The 18,859-nt window shown below is 32.0% G+C and overlaps 2 protein-coding genes across 6 annotated transcripts; both read right to left on the bottom strand.

Annotated features, from left to right (window-relative positions):
- Window positions 1–458: 458 nt before the first annotated feature.
- Window positions 459–9,796, bottom strand: LOC125066063 (leucine-rich repeats and immunoglobulin-like domains protein sma-10). Its single transcript, XM_047673965.1, has 7 exons — window positions 9,185–9,796; window positions 3,721–4,179; window positions 3,281–3,548; window positions 2,826–3,212; window positions 2,358–2,539; window positions 1,595–1,709; window positions 459–1,164 (listed from the first exon to the last, which is right to left on the bottom strand). The coding sequence occupies exons 1-7, from the start codon at window positions 9,469–9,471 to the stop codon at window positions 931–933; spliced, it is 1,932 nt and encodes a 643-aa protein (XP_047529921.1). The 5' UTR covers window positions 9,472–9,796; the 3' UTR covers window positions 459–930.
- On the bottom strand, window positions 4,071–18,717 carry LOC125066064 (short-chain specific acyl-CoA dehydrogenase, mitochondrial-like). 5 transcript variants are annotated; one of them, XM_047673967.1, is made up of 11 exons: window positions 18,372–18,717; window positions 17,988–18,157; window positions 15,472–15,730; window positions 13,986–14,147; window positions 13,760–13,826; window positions 13,363–13,514; window positions 13,036–13,127; window positions 12,759–12,958; window positions 12,523–12,654; window positions 8,585–8,591; window positions 4,071–4,182 (listed from the first exon to the last, which is right to left on the bottom strand). In XM_047673967.1, the coding sequence occupies exons 1-9, from the start codon at window positions 18,406–18,408 to the stop codon at window positions 12,561–12,563; spliced, it is 1,233 nt and encodes a 410-aa protein (XP_047529923.1). In that variant the 5' UTR covers window positions 18,409–18,717; the 3' UTR covers window positions 4,071–4,182; window positions 8,585–8,591; window positions 12,523–12,560. The 5 variants fall into 5 exon arrangements, with proteins under 5 accessions (XP_047529923.1, XP_047529926.1, XP_047529924.1 ...); XM_047673970.1 differs by lacking the exons at window positions 4,071–4,182; window positions 8,585–8,591 and having other exon boundaries at window positions 11,296–12,654; window positions 18,359–18,422; window positions 18,498–18,717; XM_047673968.1 differs by lacking the exons at window positions 4,071–4,182; window positions 8,585–8,591 and having other exon boundaries at window positions 11,297–12,654; window positions 18,372–18,422; window positions 18,498–18,717.
- Window positions 18,718–18,859: the final 142 nt, after the last annotated feature.

The following is an 18,859-nucleotide window of genomic DNA, read 5'->3' on the forward strand; positions in this document are numbered from 1 at the left end:
CCTTATAATATTATGGGTCATGAATGGCAAAGGTCGGGTCAGGAACATTACGGTCACCGTCCACACTCCCACACAAAAATTACCCACATTCATTTCCGTCAGAAGCAATATAGATTATAGAGTCGTTTTTTTACTATAATGCGTATGGCCAAGTTTTATAAGGATTATTACGTTACGCGTCGTGTTACGCACTATGTATACGTGTGGTTTATATAACTTTCAATCGTCGTGTTCAATGTTATTGTGTTTTTTTTTACATTATATTAGACGTATAAAAAAATGCTTTAATCTAAGGACAATTAATATGAGTAATTGAAATTGTTTTCTGAAGTTGCCAACACTGAGATTGCCCGACATTGAGGTGTTTGTTCATGTGAAGTAATAAAAAATAGAAATGGATAAATATTTCCTTAACTTTTATGCGTAAAACGGTAAGCATGTGTATTTTCTTTTGTTTCTAAAAACTATATCTGCACAGTCACTAGTGACTAACTACAGCCCGGCCAATTTAGATCGTGCGTGCAACACGCAAATATCAAAAAAATCTTATTATATATTTGTAATATTAATGGAGGTTTCCGAAATATCAATTAATTAACTTTTCAATATATAGATTTTACAATACATATATTTGACTAGCACTGTCCTGTTATAACTAACAGCTAAAGTGAATATAAAAATATTCCAACGAACTAATTAGAAACTAATCCACAGAATTTTTAAAAGAGGTACCTACAAGATTAATTTAAATTACATTACTTAAAAATGTAAAGATAATTTTTTTTTCTCATTGATAAAAATAAATGTACATTTTTAAAACTTTACTCTACCACTAACGTGATAACCATCTATGATAATACCTTTACGTTTCTTAAACGTATTTTAACTTCAATCATTTGGCAACAAGGTATCTATAGACATGGCACATGTTCAAGCTTTGTTCAACGCAGTGAACTGTTCTCTTTGTAAGCCATTAGTGTTTTTCTCGTCAGACGTGCTCTGTCTCTTTCTGTTCAAAGCAGCCTGCCTGATTCTATGTCTTCTTCGACTCTTCACCAGGTAAATGAATAAGGCGATCGCGATAAGTAACGCAACAAGGATGCAACCAGCGAGGATTAGCGTGAGAGAGGTGACCTTTGATCCTGGGTCCGATGACGGCTCAACCTGGAAAGTGCAGGAAATTAATCGTATTTAGCTTAACTTCGATAATATGGCCCTTTTTGCCACTATAAAATTTAATATACATAATTATAAAAATAGCAGCAGCGAGGCATATTAATCAATTTAAAAGTGTCAAACTGCTAAAACTCACAACTTCTACATTTTCGTATCAAATAGATTCTAATTCTACCTTCAGTTTTATACTTATTGTTAGTGGGAGATTTAAGTTTGAAATACAATAAACTGTATTAACTGTATAATATCGATTAAATATATATTTTTAAATAAAGTAAAATATTCGGATGAAATGTTGAAAATACATGGACAAATTATTGTTAATTGAATCAGTTCTGTAATATTAGGTGCTTGAATTCAATCAATTGAATATCCAACAAAAAAGAATTAGGAATGAAAAGTCAGTTGTGCAGCTCACCACGTAGGTGCCGTGCGGGCCGGCGCGCATGTAGAGGTCGTTGCACATGGCCTGCTCGGTCCAGTTGTACCAGTGCACGAGCCGCAGCCCCGAGTACGCGCGCGGGGACCCGCATCTGAAACACGGTTGCCTCACATCAACGGTAATCCTGATTAATTCGGAATTTCCAACTAGTTTAAACTAGCTTGACATCGTTTGTTTTCGCTTTTCCGTTTATTTTTGGCCGGTGCAGTGTATTTTATCCTCCAATCATCTCTATCTCGAGACGTATTTTCAGTTATTAAATTGGGCTGTTGTGGTTTCTTGCCGATTTCCACTCACGGTAATCGGTTTAGGTGCTTATCGACCTAGTCGATCATGTTTGTTCAGTATGTACTTTGTATTTCATCAAACGATCTGATGAAATTGCTTTAACAATAAAATCGGACTAAATAACAAGATCGAGGGACTAGGGAAGGGGCCACTTAATCCGATCGTCTTGAGCACTAAATACCACATTTACATTCTCTAACTCTACTAGAAGAGTTTAGAAATTATCTTTGTCCATTTTGCATACTAGTTAGATAAAAGATATTTGGTTTTCGTTACAAGTACAAGTGCTCCGTTAAAGGAATATGCTGTATATAGAAAACGAAAAATCCCCGATATTCCATTAAAATTCAGTAGCACCTACCAATTTTGAGAACTCAAATACATATTTAATACTACTTAAAATTACTCCAGTAATAAATAGTATCTTGCAATTACCAAAAATAAATTTTACCTTAGTTCAGCCAGAAGTCTCGAGTTAGCTTGGTACATTTGAGGCAGTAGGTCGTCTAGCAGCCACTGCAACTCGCAAGAACAGTGCCATGGATTGAACTGCAAGTTGGCTCCCTCTGACAACGATGGCCAGTCGAGTAACGTTTTGGACAGACTTGTTAGATTGTTCTTGCTTATGTCTAACTGAAAATACAATGTTTATTTTTGCACGTGATCTTATGCTGGTGACAGATACCGATTCAAAGATTAAGTGAAATCAAAATATACTTTATTCAAGTAGGCTTAAACAAGCACTTTTAAATGGTAAATTTACAAGGTTAATTATGAAACCTCGTAAAGTGATTCAAAATTAATATATACTGTTCAAGTATGGCTTTACCTATACAATTACCTAAGAATCGACACATAATTTTAATATTTTTATAAAAGAGACCATACATTTTAGGTACGTTTAAAAATGGATACTTACCATGCACAAAGATGTTCCATCAAAGGCACCTTCTTGTATACTGTGCAAAGACGCACAGTTTGATAAAAATAGGGTAAAACAATTATTTTCCTGCGATAACTCTTCATTATTGCGTCCAATTACGTTGCTGAAAGCCTTATCTTCAACCACAAATAATTTATTTAGATCATTCATATACAAAGTCTTTAGTGCCAAAATGTTTTTAAAATATATACTTTCTATTGGGTTGCCATCTAAGCGTAACTCCTCTAAATTGGGAAATATTTGGCTGCTCAAACATTTCGGTACATCTGTAATTAGGTTGTATGATATATCAAGACTAAAAAGTTTGGGCAATTTATTTTCTATATTGAAATCTTTTATTTGGTTTCCGCCTATACTGAGAACCTAAAATGATAAACAAATCAGACAAATTATATAAGAACACAGTAATTACATGTTTCCATCATCTTTACCTCTAGGTTATTGAAGTTGACGTTACTTTCGTCGTAAAGAGCGGACAATCGATTGTATGATAAATCAATATAGGTGATATTGCTTGGAAACTTTGGCCAGTGATATAAAGTGTTTATCTTCAATATGGCGATTTGAAGCGTCGGCGGTAGAGCGAAAGTAAACGTTATGTTGTTCTGCGCAAGATTCAATTCTCTTAAATTGATGCAGGACAATAAGGAATCCTCTTCGACTACCTCAATTATGTTGTTAGATAAATCCAGGAGCTCTCTGAAAGAAGGCCACGATGTTGTGTTTATTGTATTAAAGGACGTTGCATATATTTTCCATAACACTGTATTCTGTTTAGCTACAAAATGTTAAACCTACTGTTAACCTAATGTTAACTAGTTGATGAATGATTCAAATGACGTATCGACTGTTACATATTACGCATACTTACATATTGTTGTTCTCTGGAAATGATTCTTTTACAACCGATCGAATTCTATTTCCGTTCAAATTTAATCTCGTAATTCTTCTAAGTGGCTCACTTTCAATTCTTCTAAGCAATAAGTCAAAAATGCCGTTCTTGCTGAGATCCAAGTCCTCTAGTAAAGCCATTGGCTGTATCGCATCAACAGGAATTTTCTTCAAAAGATTGCTTTGCAAATTCAATCTTTTTACATTATGTAGAAATTTAAAATCTAAGGGATTTAGGTCTGTTAATTTATTGTAGGATAGATCTAAATCCTCCAAGCTTTCGATATTGGTGAAAAGGTCAGGGGTCATCTCAGCTAGTTCGTTTTGGCTAAAAGATAATTTCTTCAAGTTTGGGACGTCGCTGAACGGGTCCGGCCAGTATGTCTTGATGGCATTGTTACTGAATCTCAGAGTTTCTACTTGCGAATTAGGCGGTAACCTGAAATTTATTAAGAAATATGGAGTTTAGAGCGAATTACGCACAAATCTATTTTTAATAAAGTTTATTAACAATTGTGTAATAAGTTAAAGAAATAAAAAATAAGTTAAAAAACAAGATTTCCCACGATAAGTGATCAGGATCACTTTAGCTATTATACATTCGCATTGTAAGAAGCATAACTTTTCCTTACATTGATTAATACATTTTCAATCACAGAACTTCGACTAGTATAATATTTTATAATCAACCATTTGTTAGAGTCCGAAGAGAATAAACTGAATTCGTTAGTCTTAATACAGAGTTCAGTTACTTTTCAGAATTCCTAATTTATAATGAAAATATTGTATCATTGATAGATATTTTTATTGTGTTTTTTTTTTTGCAACAGAGCAAGCAGGCAAACTTTGATGGTATTTATCGTTATCGTTCTATAATTACGTAAAATATAGTCGTGTTGAGGACAATGCAGAATTCTTGCAGTGGTGGTGTCATTAAATAAATACGAGCTATAACAATTGACTGCGCTATAAACTGCCAGAGGTCCAGATTACATCATATAATCTATTTTTAATGTCGCTGTAATTTACCACTTGACAGTCTTGATTTTTGATGGTCATGCGAGATAAAAAGAAGGATAGTCAAATTTTGCATTTCCTAGAGAGGTAAATAGATAAACAATTCGCCTCAATTTAAAAAAAATATTCAAAATGGAACGTGAAAACTAATTATATTTTAATGATATAGATTCGTGGCCTTAAACTTTTTCAGACAAGGTCCTCCTTAGGTATCTTATGATGTGAGGTTTGTCCGTTATTTGATAGTGATGACGCAAGCTAAACGTAGTAAGTAAATTTACATAAAATGATAACGTTTATATTTAATATCATATACTTACTGCTATAAGTAATCTTCAACGAGCCTATGCCGAGAATAATACATTTTTTTTGATTTGAAACGAATGATTTATTCATTAACATATGTGTTACTTGTGGTTATTGTATAATATTTCCTTCATCATGGTTTTCAGTATGAGTTAATTTAACAGATCTTGTTGTTCTAGTTATTTATTTTATTTATAATAATGATTACCCAAACGAATTAGTTTGTTTTTTTTCTAAAAAAAAAGAGTAGTAGCTATCATTGTGTCATAATTGTAAGGAATTACTAATATTTACCCCTATAATTAAGCTTATAGATTGTGCTAGGAGTGGGGACAACAATAGCCCAAGAATTTTTTAACATCGCTAGACGCTTCGTAAACATATTATTGTCAAATGAAATTCTTAAAATAATATTTTTCTCCATTAATATCTAACTCTAGTCAATAGACACATGCTTAGCTACTTTTATCTTCCAAATATCCATCCCTTACCCTCCATACATCTAAAAGCCTAAAAAATTTAGTAGTTAGGAAGATTTGCACCTCACAGCCACACACATTAGTATTACTTATTGATAAGTTCCTTGTAATATTATATTAATCCATATAACATCAACGTAATCAGTTTGTTAAAATTAATAATTAGGTACATGAGTGTCAATGACCTTTACTGAACTGCCAAGTTTGTTTTAGCGCCATCAATCAAGGTGAGAATGTCACGTTGTTTAATTTGCGAACCTGCACAGAGTTAACTAACTTTCATATTATATTTATTATTAAAGCCAAAATAGAACAATAGTTACTCTTAGTTTGCGTCAAGCATATTAATTATTATTTACTATTGGAAAAGACGTTAACCATTTAATTTCGTTACATAATACACATATTATTATTGTTACTATTTATGATATATCATATGCATTCTCTATTTGAAACATAACAGCAAAAAGCCAAATAAACAACATTTGACAGTAAATTGACGCGATATCATTGGTCGAGAGCTTGATTAGTCTATTTTATGTAGATTTGCGATAATGGCGCTTTGAACGTTGACGAAACTGTTATTGAAATTTTGGAAGTAAAATATAAGTGGAAATAAGTGGTTAAGTGCAATAGTCTTGTATTAGGATTAATCATTAACTCTTAATAGTGCACAATAGCTGAGTTATTAGCAAATCGCGTGAAATACGAAAATTTAAGGTTTGTTTAACTTATTTCCTACTTCTATTGGAATAGGCTATATAATGCTAAATATGTCAACAAGTAACAAAATCGTGTTTTTCGTGTTTTTAATCGATGATAGTGAGTTCTTACTAACTAATACAAGTTTTCATTTAATTATGTAACAATTCTCTTCGTATCTCACTCCTGAAATATTGACCATCCACGTATGTGATACGACATTTTGATACGTGTATCATATAAAATTTATAATGATTACAGTAAATATCATAAAACCCATTCTGACATTTCTCGCTCGTTTTCTGTTGTGAGTTTCTTCTCACAGAGTACCTTTACAATTGTCAAATCTAGTAGTAAGATTCAGTTGGAACTTAAAACGGTTTCACCAATCAAATAAGGTGGAATTTTGATTGATGATTATACACTTTACAAGCACTATATAGCTTTAGTAGCATAATATATTTTATTTACTTATGTACAGAGATTTAATAAAAAACAAGTCAAGAAAAATTTTCGATTGTACATCGATTTATAGCGAAGTAAAACTTACTTAAAATTTCGTTTGTCATTCCTCCAAGAGAGCGTGATAGCTTTCGATCGTATTAGCGTTTACTTTATTACGACGTTGTTTAAAAATCAAGTTATTTTTAAACTAAATAAAAATAGTCTTTAATCGAAATTACTAACGATTAATATGTCTTGACTTTTTGTCGTAACTGGAAATACTTAGAGTTAGGACTTTCGGCTTAATTTTAATTGTCTGAACTTAATATTTAGGCTTTTTATTGTGTCCAATCTTGATATCACAATAAAAAGTAAATAAGCAAAATAAATATTTGTAGCAAATACGTAGTTATTTTACTCTAACATATTCAATAATTATTATAAAATAAGTTCATTTTAAGAAATGCTGTGCAGAAATACGCAAACTACAAAATCTAAATAATAATAGGCACTGTGTCTTAATTTTACAAGATTTATTAATCGTAAAACTATTACCGGTTCGAAATCTAGAATGACCCTATTACACGGTTTGATTAATAATAACACAAATTCAAAATCATTATAGTATTTATTCAACTAGTATCATAAAAGCACTATAAAATATATATATCTAGACTAATTTCGTATGAACAGCTCCACGTGGGTAGTGCCTATCACCCACAAATGTCAAATGAAGGCTAAAACATCTTGATTGCGGTGAATGAATCAGAATAAACATTTTTAAATATAATATATCAATGGATAAACAAAGGTAGGTGAGTAAATATATTTGATAACAGCTGATAACCGTTCTTATAAGTACATAGGTATACTATTAACGTCAAGTTTTCCAGTGTACATACTTTTTGTACTGTTCTATGTTATTAATAAAATAGCTACTTATTACCTACTAACACTAACGTTTTTATGTAAATTGTCTTTTTTTATGTTATGTAACGTGTCTACTACATTTATCTATACATATTATAAATTAAAGGCCTACCGTCGCGTTTATGTACGCGACAAAATAAAAAAAATAAAAAACGCATTTTTATACGGTTGTGTTCATCAATGGACTGTGACTCATGAGGAAGGTTTACGTGTATATTTTTTCTTTAAGGTTTGGTCTAAATTAATATGTGCGAAGGGTCTGGTAGCTTATATAATAAATGTTTAAGTTTGGATAATATATATGTATTTCGAAGCCCCCACTCTGCAAACAGATTCGGAGGATTAGATCGATAATGTAGTATGAAATAAAGCGAACAATTATAAAATATAATTCATAAAAAATTACAATACTATAGGATAGTTACTAGTAGAAAGATATTTTTGTTGCACTATTTTCGGTGTTGAATAGGATTTTACAAACATAAATCTATTAGAGTTTAAATATTCATTTGTAATATTATATTGTATTTAATTAGTGGTTAGAACGCGTGCATCTTAACCGATGATTTCGGGTTCAAACCCAAGCAGGCACCACTGAATTTTCATGTGCTTAATTTGTGTTTATAATTCATCTCGTGATCGGCGGTGAAGGAAAACATCGTGAGGAAACCTGCATGTGTCTAATTTATTCCGTATTCCGCCAACTCGCATTGGAGCAGCGTGGTGGAATATGCTCCAAACCTTCTCCTCAAGGGGAGAGGAGGCCTTTAGCCCAGCAGTGGGAAAATTTACAGGCTGCTAATGTGCCTAAAAAAATTATTTCTTTTATTTACTCGCATACTATAAGAACCCAAAAACAAGCTGAAATTAAAAGTAACGTTATTTACATCTTCAATATAGTTTTTACATTAAGTTTAATATATTTTTTTTATATACAATTGATAGAACATATGTATTTGATTATTATTTTGATATAGGATTATTATACAATTATGAATATTTTTTTTTAAAGTTGTAGTTTTTCTAGACGGCTTCAATATTTAATTATAGCTCGTGATCAATAATGCATTAGTAAAACTTAATAACCGTTTCTCAAGTAATTGTCCCTATGATCCCGCCGAGCAGAATAAAAAACATCGGTAATACGATATGTATTTGTTAAAAAGGAATAAATACGGGTTCATCGCTTTTAAAGTAATATTTATGGGGTTAGAGATAAAACAGTTAAGAGAATCGAGGCGATTTATACCTACAGTATAGAATACAGATTATACCTACTAGCTGACTCAATAATGAAACATCTAACATACATACAGATTACAAGTAGAACTCAAGCCTCAATTATGTTAAAATCGAAGCAATAAATCTTACATCGGATTGCCTTAAAAAAATTGAAATTTAAAGTTATGAGATAGTATTTCATTTTGCTTTTTATAAATGTTCGAGGAAAACTATGATACATTTTTCCATAGAATTTTATCTTTATGATGATTCAGCTTTAGTGTAACCCTGGAACTATATTTCGTATATTAAAGATAAAATAGAGTACATAAATTGTTTACTCACTTGCCTAGAGTGGAAAGTCCCAAGCCTTCGAATGCTGCCGCTATTTTCAATCCATTCGGATTATCGGGCCACTGTATTTTGTCTAAATCAGCAAGATTTTCAATTCTGTCCAATTCAGAACACTGAATATTTAAAACCAAATGAGTACCATCAACATCTGGTATTTCACTGCACGTACAATATTCACACACTTTTATTAATCTGTGCACTTCCTCTGTCACTTCCTCTTGAGCAAGAACGATTTTGAAAATTAAAAAATAAAATGTCAAACTGTTTATGGCGCGCATGTTGTATTTTTAAATCTTTACATTAACACATCTACGTACGGCTCGATATCGAGGTGGAATGATAAGATTCCTTTTATCTTTGTGCTATCGCGGCATTGGTGATGCGTGTGTACATTGCTGAAAGTGACGTATACTAGATAGAAAGGGATTAGAATACTAAAAGTTAGGTTGGTGTATGAGATAAACATTTAACACAAACTTCCTCTTAACAAACTAATATTATTCAAAACTCAGTTTCAATTTTGTAATACAATGTAACACAAACTCAACTGTAAACTCTATAATAATAGAAAAAACTAAATATTTGCGAACAGAAACTTCGAAGCTATAAATGTGGCGTGGGTTGAACATAAGAGGCGTATTATAGTCGAACGAGTCAAACAATATAATGATCATTACTATTAGCTAGGCAAGCTGCAGGTAATGTAAGCGTTATATTGACCACAATGTCACAGAATTGGTTTTAACCGACTTCAAAAAAAAATTTTTGTTTGTCGGTTTTTTTGCATGTTCCCCGATTACTCGAAAACCGTTAAATCGACTTGGGTTCTTTAAACTGTACTTTCTATTAGGATAGGTTCCTCTTTTATTCTTACCAGGTCCCATTATATTTTTCTTTGACGTACAGTGCATAACTTTTCAGATAGTTTGATAGTTTTGTAGTAAGAAGATAATTACAATTAAAAGAATTTAAGAAAAGATCAAACTGAGTAATATTTCAGCACATTATTATAATTAGAAGTTAAAAGCGCTAAGCGTTTTAAACTCTTTTTTTTTTGTCTATATACTGATAATTTAAATTATTTCGCTTAGTTAAATTATTTTTGCAATGGAATATTTTTTTTTTTTTTTTTAAGGATTTAGGTTAACTGCGATCCTCGTTTTTAATCTTACAAGTATATATTGAAAATTCACAAAAAACAGAATTGCGCGTACAAACAAGTAATTAAAAAAATATATATCGTTAGCAATTTTTAAACTTTAAAACATTATCTTAAGTTTTAATGAAATATAATAATTCTATGAGAACAGATAATCTGCTGATGCGTAATTATTTATATTAAGTTTCAAAGATTTGTTTTTCATTTAAAAAAGTCGATATCAAAATATGTGATTAAGAACTGATACATATTGCCCATGGGGGTGACAGTGAAGTACAAAGGATAGCAAAAAATATTTGTATGGAAACTAGCACCATCTAATATACAAGGCGTGTCGTCTAAGCCACATAAAAAAATTCAGTATATATATATTATCTATGATATTGCCTATATCACAGATAATAATATGTTGCAACGGAACAGATAATGCACGCAGCATAAAATACGAGTTAATTAATGTTGCGTCTCCAACCATTATATTTTGTTATCTATAAAACTTATCTAAAAATAATCGATGCTTGAAAACTACTATTTCTAGTTACTTTATCAATAGGTTTGATAAAACCCAGTTCAGACACATAATATATACAATATCAAATTCACGTTTGTAACGTGAATAATCTAAATTTGAAGCGTGTGAAACTTATTTAGTAATATATTAATAAATCATTCCTAAAAACGCGCTGCATCTTAGGTTATAAGTTTTATGTTTATTTAGTATTTTTTTCAGTATGGCAATACTAAAAAACCTTTTCTCGTTTATTACTTTCCATAAACATATATTTTTTCTTATCTATTTTAAATGTATATTTCTTGATATTTAAATAAAAACTCTGTAATTATAAAAAAATATATTTATTTATAAATTTTAACAACATAGCATAAAAATCACATATTACCTAAGTACTGATTTTATAAACTGTAAATATAATTTTGTATATAATCATAATATTAAGATTAAAGTTTTAAAATTAATACAACATCCTTTACTATAAACCATACTTTTATTGTCATATTTGATATGAAACATCCAATTTTAGCAATAATAATAAGTTAAAAAAAAACAACATATATAAACAATTCAAAACCCAAAAAAAAAAAAAAATCCTTCAACCTGATTTACAGCCAAATTAACAAATCATATAATATTTGGAATGCCCATTTAAATCTTATACTAGAAATGCCTCTCAGCCTTATCAAGATATTCTCACACAAAGTTGTAATACATTCAATTTTAAATGTGAAATATCAATCGATTTAAGACAATATCAACAGTCTTAAGGAATTATAGTTGATTATATACGGCCACTATAAAACTTGTTAAAAGCAGTTAGACGTTCGTTTAAACTAAATATATCATTTCTGTCATTAAATTCTTACACGTGGGAAAAGCCGCAGGCAGAAACTAGTATTAAATATACTTTGTTTTCATACATTTGAAATGTGCTTATATTATTATAAATTTACTTTCAATTCCAGTGTTGACATGTCGTTATATTTGGCATATTTATATTTTGTGACTAAAACAAAGTACATATAACACAAATAAAAAAAAAACAATAAAAATGGTATTTTTAAATAACATTGCAATAAAATTAATAAATTATTGCTATTACTTTATACGCCATAGAATTCCTGTAACATAGAAATGTATTTAAAATACCGCTGTTGTTTATTTTGTCACTCACTTCAATAGCTAACAAACGTGTCTTACGACAAGCGCACGTTACAACTGTATGGCTCACATGAATATATTTAAGTCTTTGTTTATGGTACATTTAAAACAGAATAACAGATTATTAATATTTCTATAATAAATAAACACACAGGCAAATGTGCAATCTGATAGCAAGTGGACTAGTTTATTTAACTGTTAATGTGGCACCAATCATTGGCTCCAAGTACTTAATAACTTGCGCTTAAAATAATGTTGGCTCAATTACTCTTCCGGGTACACTCGGACAAAAGACAAGGACAAAATACTGACGTTTGACTGTAGATTAAACTGTCTATGTTCAACGAATCATTGGTTCCATGATATTTTACCTGTACATATATTTACGATATAATTGATAAAAATACATTGTATTGTTTTATTTTCATACAATAACTTATTATAAATGTTTTTAAATGATCCAATACCTATCGTAGCATGTTCCGTAAGGTCGAGTGCGATGTGCGCGTCTAGCTGACAGACTCCTCGTCGCATCAGAGGGCATCGTGCTCCTTGAGAAGGAAGTGTCCCACGAGACGCTTCTGCACGTCCGTAACGCCACCGTATATCTGGGTGCCTCTCGCATCTCTGCCGACAACACGAAAGGCGAGGTGGCGAATCAATAACCGAACCGAGCGTTATGAAATACGTCTTTTAAAAAAGGAAGGAAGCGAACTGTCAAGAGTCGGTACCTGTAGTGGCGCTCGGCGTCGTAGCGCGTGGACAGGCCGCGGCCGCCGAGCACCTGCACGCAGTGGTCGGCCGCCGCCGCCGCCGCGCGCCCCGCCGCGTACTTGGCCATGGCGCTGTGCTTGGTGTGCACGTGCGTCGCCGCGCGCCACGTCAGCAGCCGCGCCGACTCCACTAGGATGCACATGTCCGACAGCCGGTCCTGCAACGAGTGCGTTTGCTCGGCTCAACGTTCGGGGGGGGGGGGGGGAGTCGTCTGCGATTCGACCGTTTGCGCACCTTCACCGACGGCAGCGCCGTCAGACTCTTGCCGAAGGCGACCCGCTCCTTTGCGTAGGCGATCGCCGTGTCCAGGGACGCCTGGGCGATACCTGTTCGCAGAGGAAAGCTATGCTTTGATTCGGTCGACGATATTCATCAAATGAGAATTTAACACGTCTCGCAGTGAAAACTTCATAAAGGATAACTATATATAAACTCGTCGCTGTATTTTTATAGAATAAAAACAAATATGAAAAAACGTCTTTAAGTGACAATATCCTGTTAATAATACTGCTTCATCTGTACGTAAGCATTAATGAATCTTGATCTACGAGTCATACGAACCGACAGCGTGCGCCGCTATGCCTATGCGGCCCTGGTCCAGCTGCCGCATGGCGATCCGGAAGCCGTCGCCGGCCTGGCCCAGTAAGCAGCTGGCCGGCAAGCGCACCTCGTCCAGCGTCAGATCGCACGCCGTGGCCGCCCTGTGACCCGAGCTTTAATTCTGTTTTATATGCCCCGTTTGACATACTACTTGGTCGGATTTACAATTATAGGGCGCGGTTAGGTCGAGTCACATTACAGAGGGAATTTGGTTCTTAAGAAATAAATAAAGATAGTATTTTTAGTTGTTAATTTATAATTAATTTTACAAACTCTCAAAGGTTCCTTTAAAACTGGAAAACAACACAAGTCATTGTTGTTAAGTGAACCAACTGAAGGAAAACTAATAAATACACACCTCACGCCCATGAGGGGTTCCTTCTTCCCCCTAAACACACCCTCTGCATCGAGAGGAACGAGAAAGCCTGTAAGAAATTAGCTACAGTATAAACGTCACAAGCTAGACATTATATACTTAAAATTAGTCAGTACATTTGACTTGTATAATTATTATGACAAAAAGAAGTAAAAAAAAATTACACATGTTTGTGAATAGCATATAATTATATTCACTTTAAACTCACAAGCCAGTCCCTTGTGTCTAAGTTCAGGGTCGAAGGTGGCAAAGACCGCAGTCGCTGAGCCTTCAACGGCGGATGTCACCCAACTCTTCTTGCCGTTAAGGATCCAGTAGTCACCATCTCGTCTTGCTGTCGTCTTTATATTCGCTACGTCACTGCCCGCATCTTGATTGTAATCAAATGATTTGGTTAACCATTTCTATATCAGGCAAAACATCACATTATAAATTCAAATTTGGAACCCCATGACACCCTATTAAGAAACCAAAGGTTACGACGGTTAGTTTATTGTTTCAGAGATAAACTGGTGTGTTGAACAAATTTTAGCAACCAGCAATCGGGTATTTCAATATACTGCACCAAAAAAGTTTAGCTTTGATGTAAATATTCTTAGTCGTCGGACTGCGTTTAAATCCCGTCTAAGTTGGATACAATTCAACTGCCAAACATTAGTACAAGCATATAAATACTCTACTGGTAGGAAAATCTCCACTCCCTTGGGAGAGTTTAGTGCTTATTCTCCCAAAGTGTTATAAGCACAAGGTCATGTCTATTTAAAGAGTGCGTACGAGTGATTATAGATACAAGGAATACAACATCGTCAAGTCCATATTTTGCGAGGCATTGTAAGTGCAAGACATTGACTTTAAAATATGGCAATACTTGACGCAAACTCAAACTCAAATTCCTTTATTCAATATACAAGTATTACACTTTCTTATTGATTGTCAAGTAAAACACTACCACCGGTCCGGAAAAAGAAAACACCCTGACCTGAGAAGAACCGGCGAAAGAAACTCAGCGGGACTTTTTTTTTTTTACGTCAAATTAGTTATATACATAATTGTATATGAGTAGAAACAGCCAGAAGGCGATCGTTTCATTCCCAAGGTGTGCATCAAACATAAACTCACTAATTGTATAGTAACCTTTCGCACACAAGCGTTCCTTAACAATTTTTTTAAATTTCGCAACAGAAGCATTTTGAACGCTTTCTGGGATCCTGTTGTAGAAGCGTATACATTGCCCAACAAAAGAGTTACTGACTCTATGCAATCGAGTAACAGGAGTAACAAGATTGTGTTTGTTCCTTGTACCAACGTTATGAGAAACTGGTAGTAACTGCTTCATATTTTTAAGAGCCGTTAAAGTATTCAATTCCATTATTGTTCTTAACCAAAGAACCAAAGGGGCAGTCCTTTGGAAAATTTGGCAAGGGTCATAGCAGTGCATTTATTTATTTATTTATTTATAAGGTTTGCTAGCGATTTTTACATCTTTTCATACTTAACTAGTTACATCTTAAATTATAATCATGCTCAGCGTATGTAAAATCATATAAAAGCAAACATTACATGCATTTAAAATTCCATTCATTAAAAATATTAGTTACGATAAAAAGTCTAAAATCTAAGTCTAAATTTATGGACAGTTTTAATAGTTAAATAGTAATGGTATCTATCAAATAGAAAACTAAGTTAATACTAACCTGGCTCACTCAGTGCAAAGCACCCAATTGATCCCTTAGTGAAATTGCTCAGGAACCTTTCCTTCTGCTCCGGCGTTCCTTGCTCGTTAACCAAGTTGGCGTACAGGAAGTTATGTATTGAGACTATCATGCCAGTGCTAGCGCAACCACGTGATAGTTCCTCGACAGCGATTGCTAATGACAGGTAGTCGTGACCGAGGCCGCCATACTTTTCATCTACGCACGCCCCCATTAAACCGAGTTTGGTTATATGTTTTATCTAGCAAATAAACATATTTCAAATTTAAAAAATATTTACAAAGATAAATTATATATTATCATTATTATTTCATCTAGGAGGTTCATTGAATAATAACTTTTTTTTTTTTATTGGTAACTAATATTTAAGCTTAGATTTTTAATAATATCTACAAAGACTAACGGATTTTCACAAACGAAACGGAATCACGAAATACTATCGGTGTATTCTGTGGTTTATCTAAGCTTAAGTTAAGGTTGTGTGTCGTGTGGTTGAATACAATAGTTATAATGGTTATATAAATAAAAAAGTTAGATGATATTATCATGTCTTTCTCATTCAATCAACACATTTTCTTTCTATTCATTTGTAATATTGTTAAAATACTGTTATCAAACTTAAAGGCTACAAATCGAACTGACTTTAATACTGCTGGATTAGTTATTTTGTAAAAATTGTTATGACCAATTACGTAAAAAAACTCGTTTAGAACATACTATTTATAATATTAGAGTCCGACACACTTCATTATGTATTTACAAAGTAGGAAAACACGATTGCATAACAAACATTATTTTAACACGGGAATTCATAATCAACAATAATATAATATTATATTTTCACCATATTACATTTTTCTGCCGAAAAAATCACATAACCAGAAGCGTTTTTAAATTTGAAAGAGTCGAAACCCGTACTTTGGAAAGAAAGTAAATTCGTTGATCCTGTCCCTGATATAATTCCGATCGTTTCAAATTTTCCGTCTCATCAACTTATAAGACGGGGGGAATAGAAACTGTGTCCGTAATAGTGCATCTGTGTGTGCACTCGATTGTGCACTATTATATATCCATATTGATCTGACAGAGTACACTCGGTTCATAATAAATTTTAATAAAGGGCTTTTTTAGTTTGATTAATAAATCTATATAAAAACGTTTAAACTAAAATGTACGACATAACCTTCCGCTCAATGGTATAAACTAAACAAAACATATATTTTTATACAGAAGGTTAGACAAAAAACAGTACCTAATTGTGAGATATCATACTATCTATTTACCGCCGGATATATCCGATATCGAAGACACGCATAGAACATAGCTGTTTAACAAATAGCTAAGGCTGTTTATAGTTTCCAATGTCCATACAACGAAAATTACTAAATATGAATGTATGAAATATATTTGTTTAATATTTTATTGATCCAAATCCCTCTTTTTAGTACAAGCATGAACAAAAGGTACTTAGGGATTAATATGCCGGCTTGCACTTAAGATAAAAATGTACGATAAATGTCTTATACCTTCTTATGAAAGCGACAAACACCTTGGATGAAATGTAAATATTTATAAAGTTTACTGATAAATTTGGTCAGACCATGAAATTACCAACCTTTATTGAGGTCATTACTTTATAAATATATTTTTTTACCAAAATTTAATATTTTTATACTATTATTAAATAAATAATCATGTTTATTTTATTTTATATTTATATAACATATCAAAAGGGGTACATATTTATTATAAAATGTTTTATTTTCTAAACTTATATTCGGCAGACTGTTTTTTTTTTTTTTAGGATTTAATAGTTAAAGGTCTAATAGTAACAACAATAAGTAAGCTAATTAGGCTCGTGTTAAACACACATTATTCATAGCAATACTAAATATACAGTCATGACATGCATATAAGACTTTTAAAGATCACTCTTTTTATCTATGCCATAATACTATCTATAAAATACTCTATTTGTTTTAATAGATTTCTTTATCTGATATCATAATCAAAGAAAGAAAAATTGCCATAGTGACTGAATAATAAAATTAGACAATACCTTTAAACTTACAGACTTTACGAATTAATGTTGCTAGTTTATGTAGTAGTAACAATTATAGTAAATTTACATAAATTGTAAATAATAAAAAAAAAAGTTACAGCTGGAGAGTGCATTATTACATCTAAATACATAAAATATGTTAATTAATGTTGTTTTATTATTATTGTTTCTATGATAGATAGTCATTGTAGAAAAATCAATCCTCATGAAAGAATATATATATTTTTTAATAATGGAAATAATTATTTTTAAAGTGTTATATTAAAGTTTATCTGATACAATTTTACTCAAATATTAAAACGGTTATGATGAATACAAAATTATTTTACATCAATTATTATTGTGTAAGGAAACATATTTATTTTTTTAGCTCATATAAATAAATTTGTTACATTATGTTTTGTTGGGTGTTTTTTGTATATTGTTTAAAACTTACCTCATCAAAAGGAAACCTTCCTTGTAGGTCCAGTTGAGATGCTCTAGGCTTAAGATATTGATTAGTATAATTTCTAGCCAATTCCTGTACAGCAAGCTGCTGTTCATTCAACTGGCTGGTAAAGCTACGGTTTTGTGTAACCAATACTTTCATGCATTGTGTAAGATTAACTGAAAATAAATTAAATAAATATACTTGAGGTCTGTACCTAAATGTTAAATCTATACTCTATTTTTGAGTCTGAACTAATTGGTAAATATAATGTCATGCTTTATGAACTTAAGACTGAGATATTTTTGACCACTTACTTTCATTTTTTTTTATGTACATACAGATTGAAATTTTTAATTATCTCAAAAGTAAATACAAACCTAAACTACTTACTAGATTTTGTTGAGTTTAATAACGCGCTTGCAACCATTTTGAATACTCTGGCTGTAAATAAAGTTGATACTACTCAAATGTCGTGAAATTACATATAAGCGGCATATGATAAATAATGATAATGACCAAGGTCACACGTTGACTTAATTTTAGGGCGATCGTCAGTTTAGAAGGAAAATACCATTCGGTATACGTGTATATTTCTCCTGATTTTTAATACTTTAGAGAATAAAAGGAACTCTAAGAAAAATCGTTTAAAGTACAATAAGACATTTTTATTAACTAGTTATAATATCTCCTATTCTAAGCTAATAAAATTATATATTTGAGAACAATTTGACGGTAAACTATAAATAATCAAATGAAAATAATATTTATTTTGAACAAATTGTCATTTTGTTAAGTGTCAACTGTCAATACAAATCTCACAATAAATTGACAAATCTTAAATTACATAAAGAGAAATACTTTTATTCGTTTTGGATATT

This window comes from Vanessa atalanta, chromosome 8 (assembly GCF_905147765.1).
Source record: "Vanessa atalanta chromosome 8, ilVanAtal1.2, whole genome shotgun sequence".
NCBI classification, from domain to species: domain Eukaryota; kingdom Metazoa; phylum Arthropoda; class Insecta; order Lepidoptera; family Nymphalidae; genus Vanessa; species Vanessa atalanta.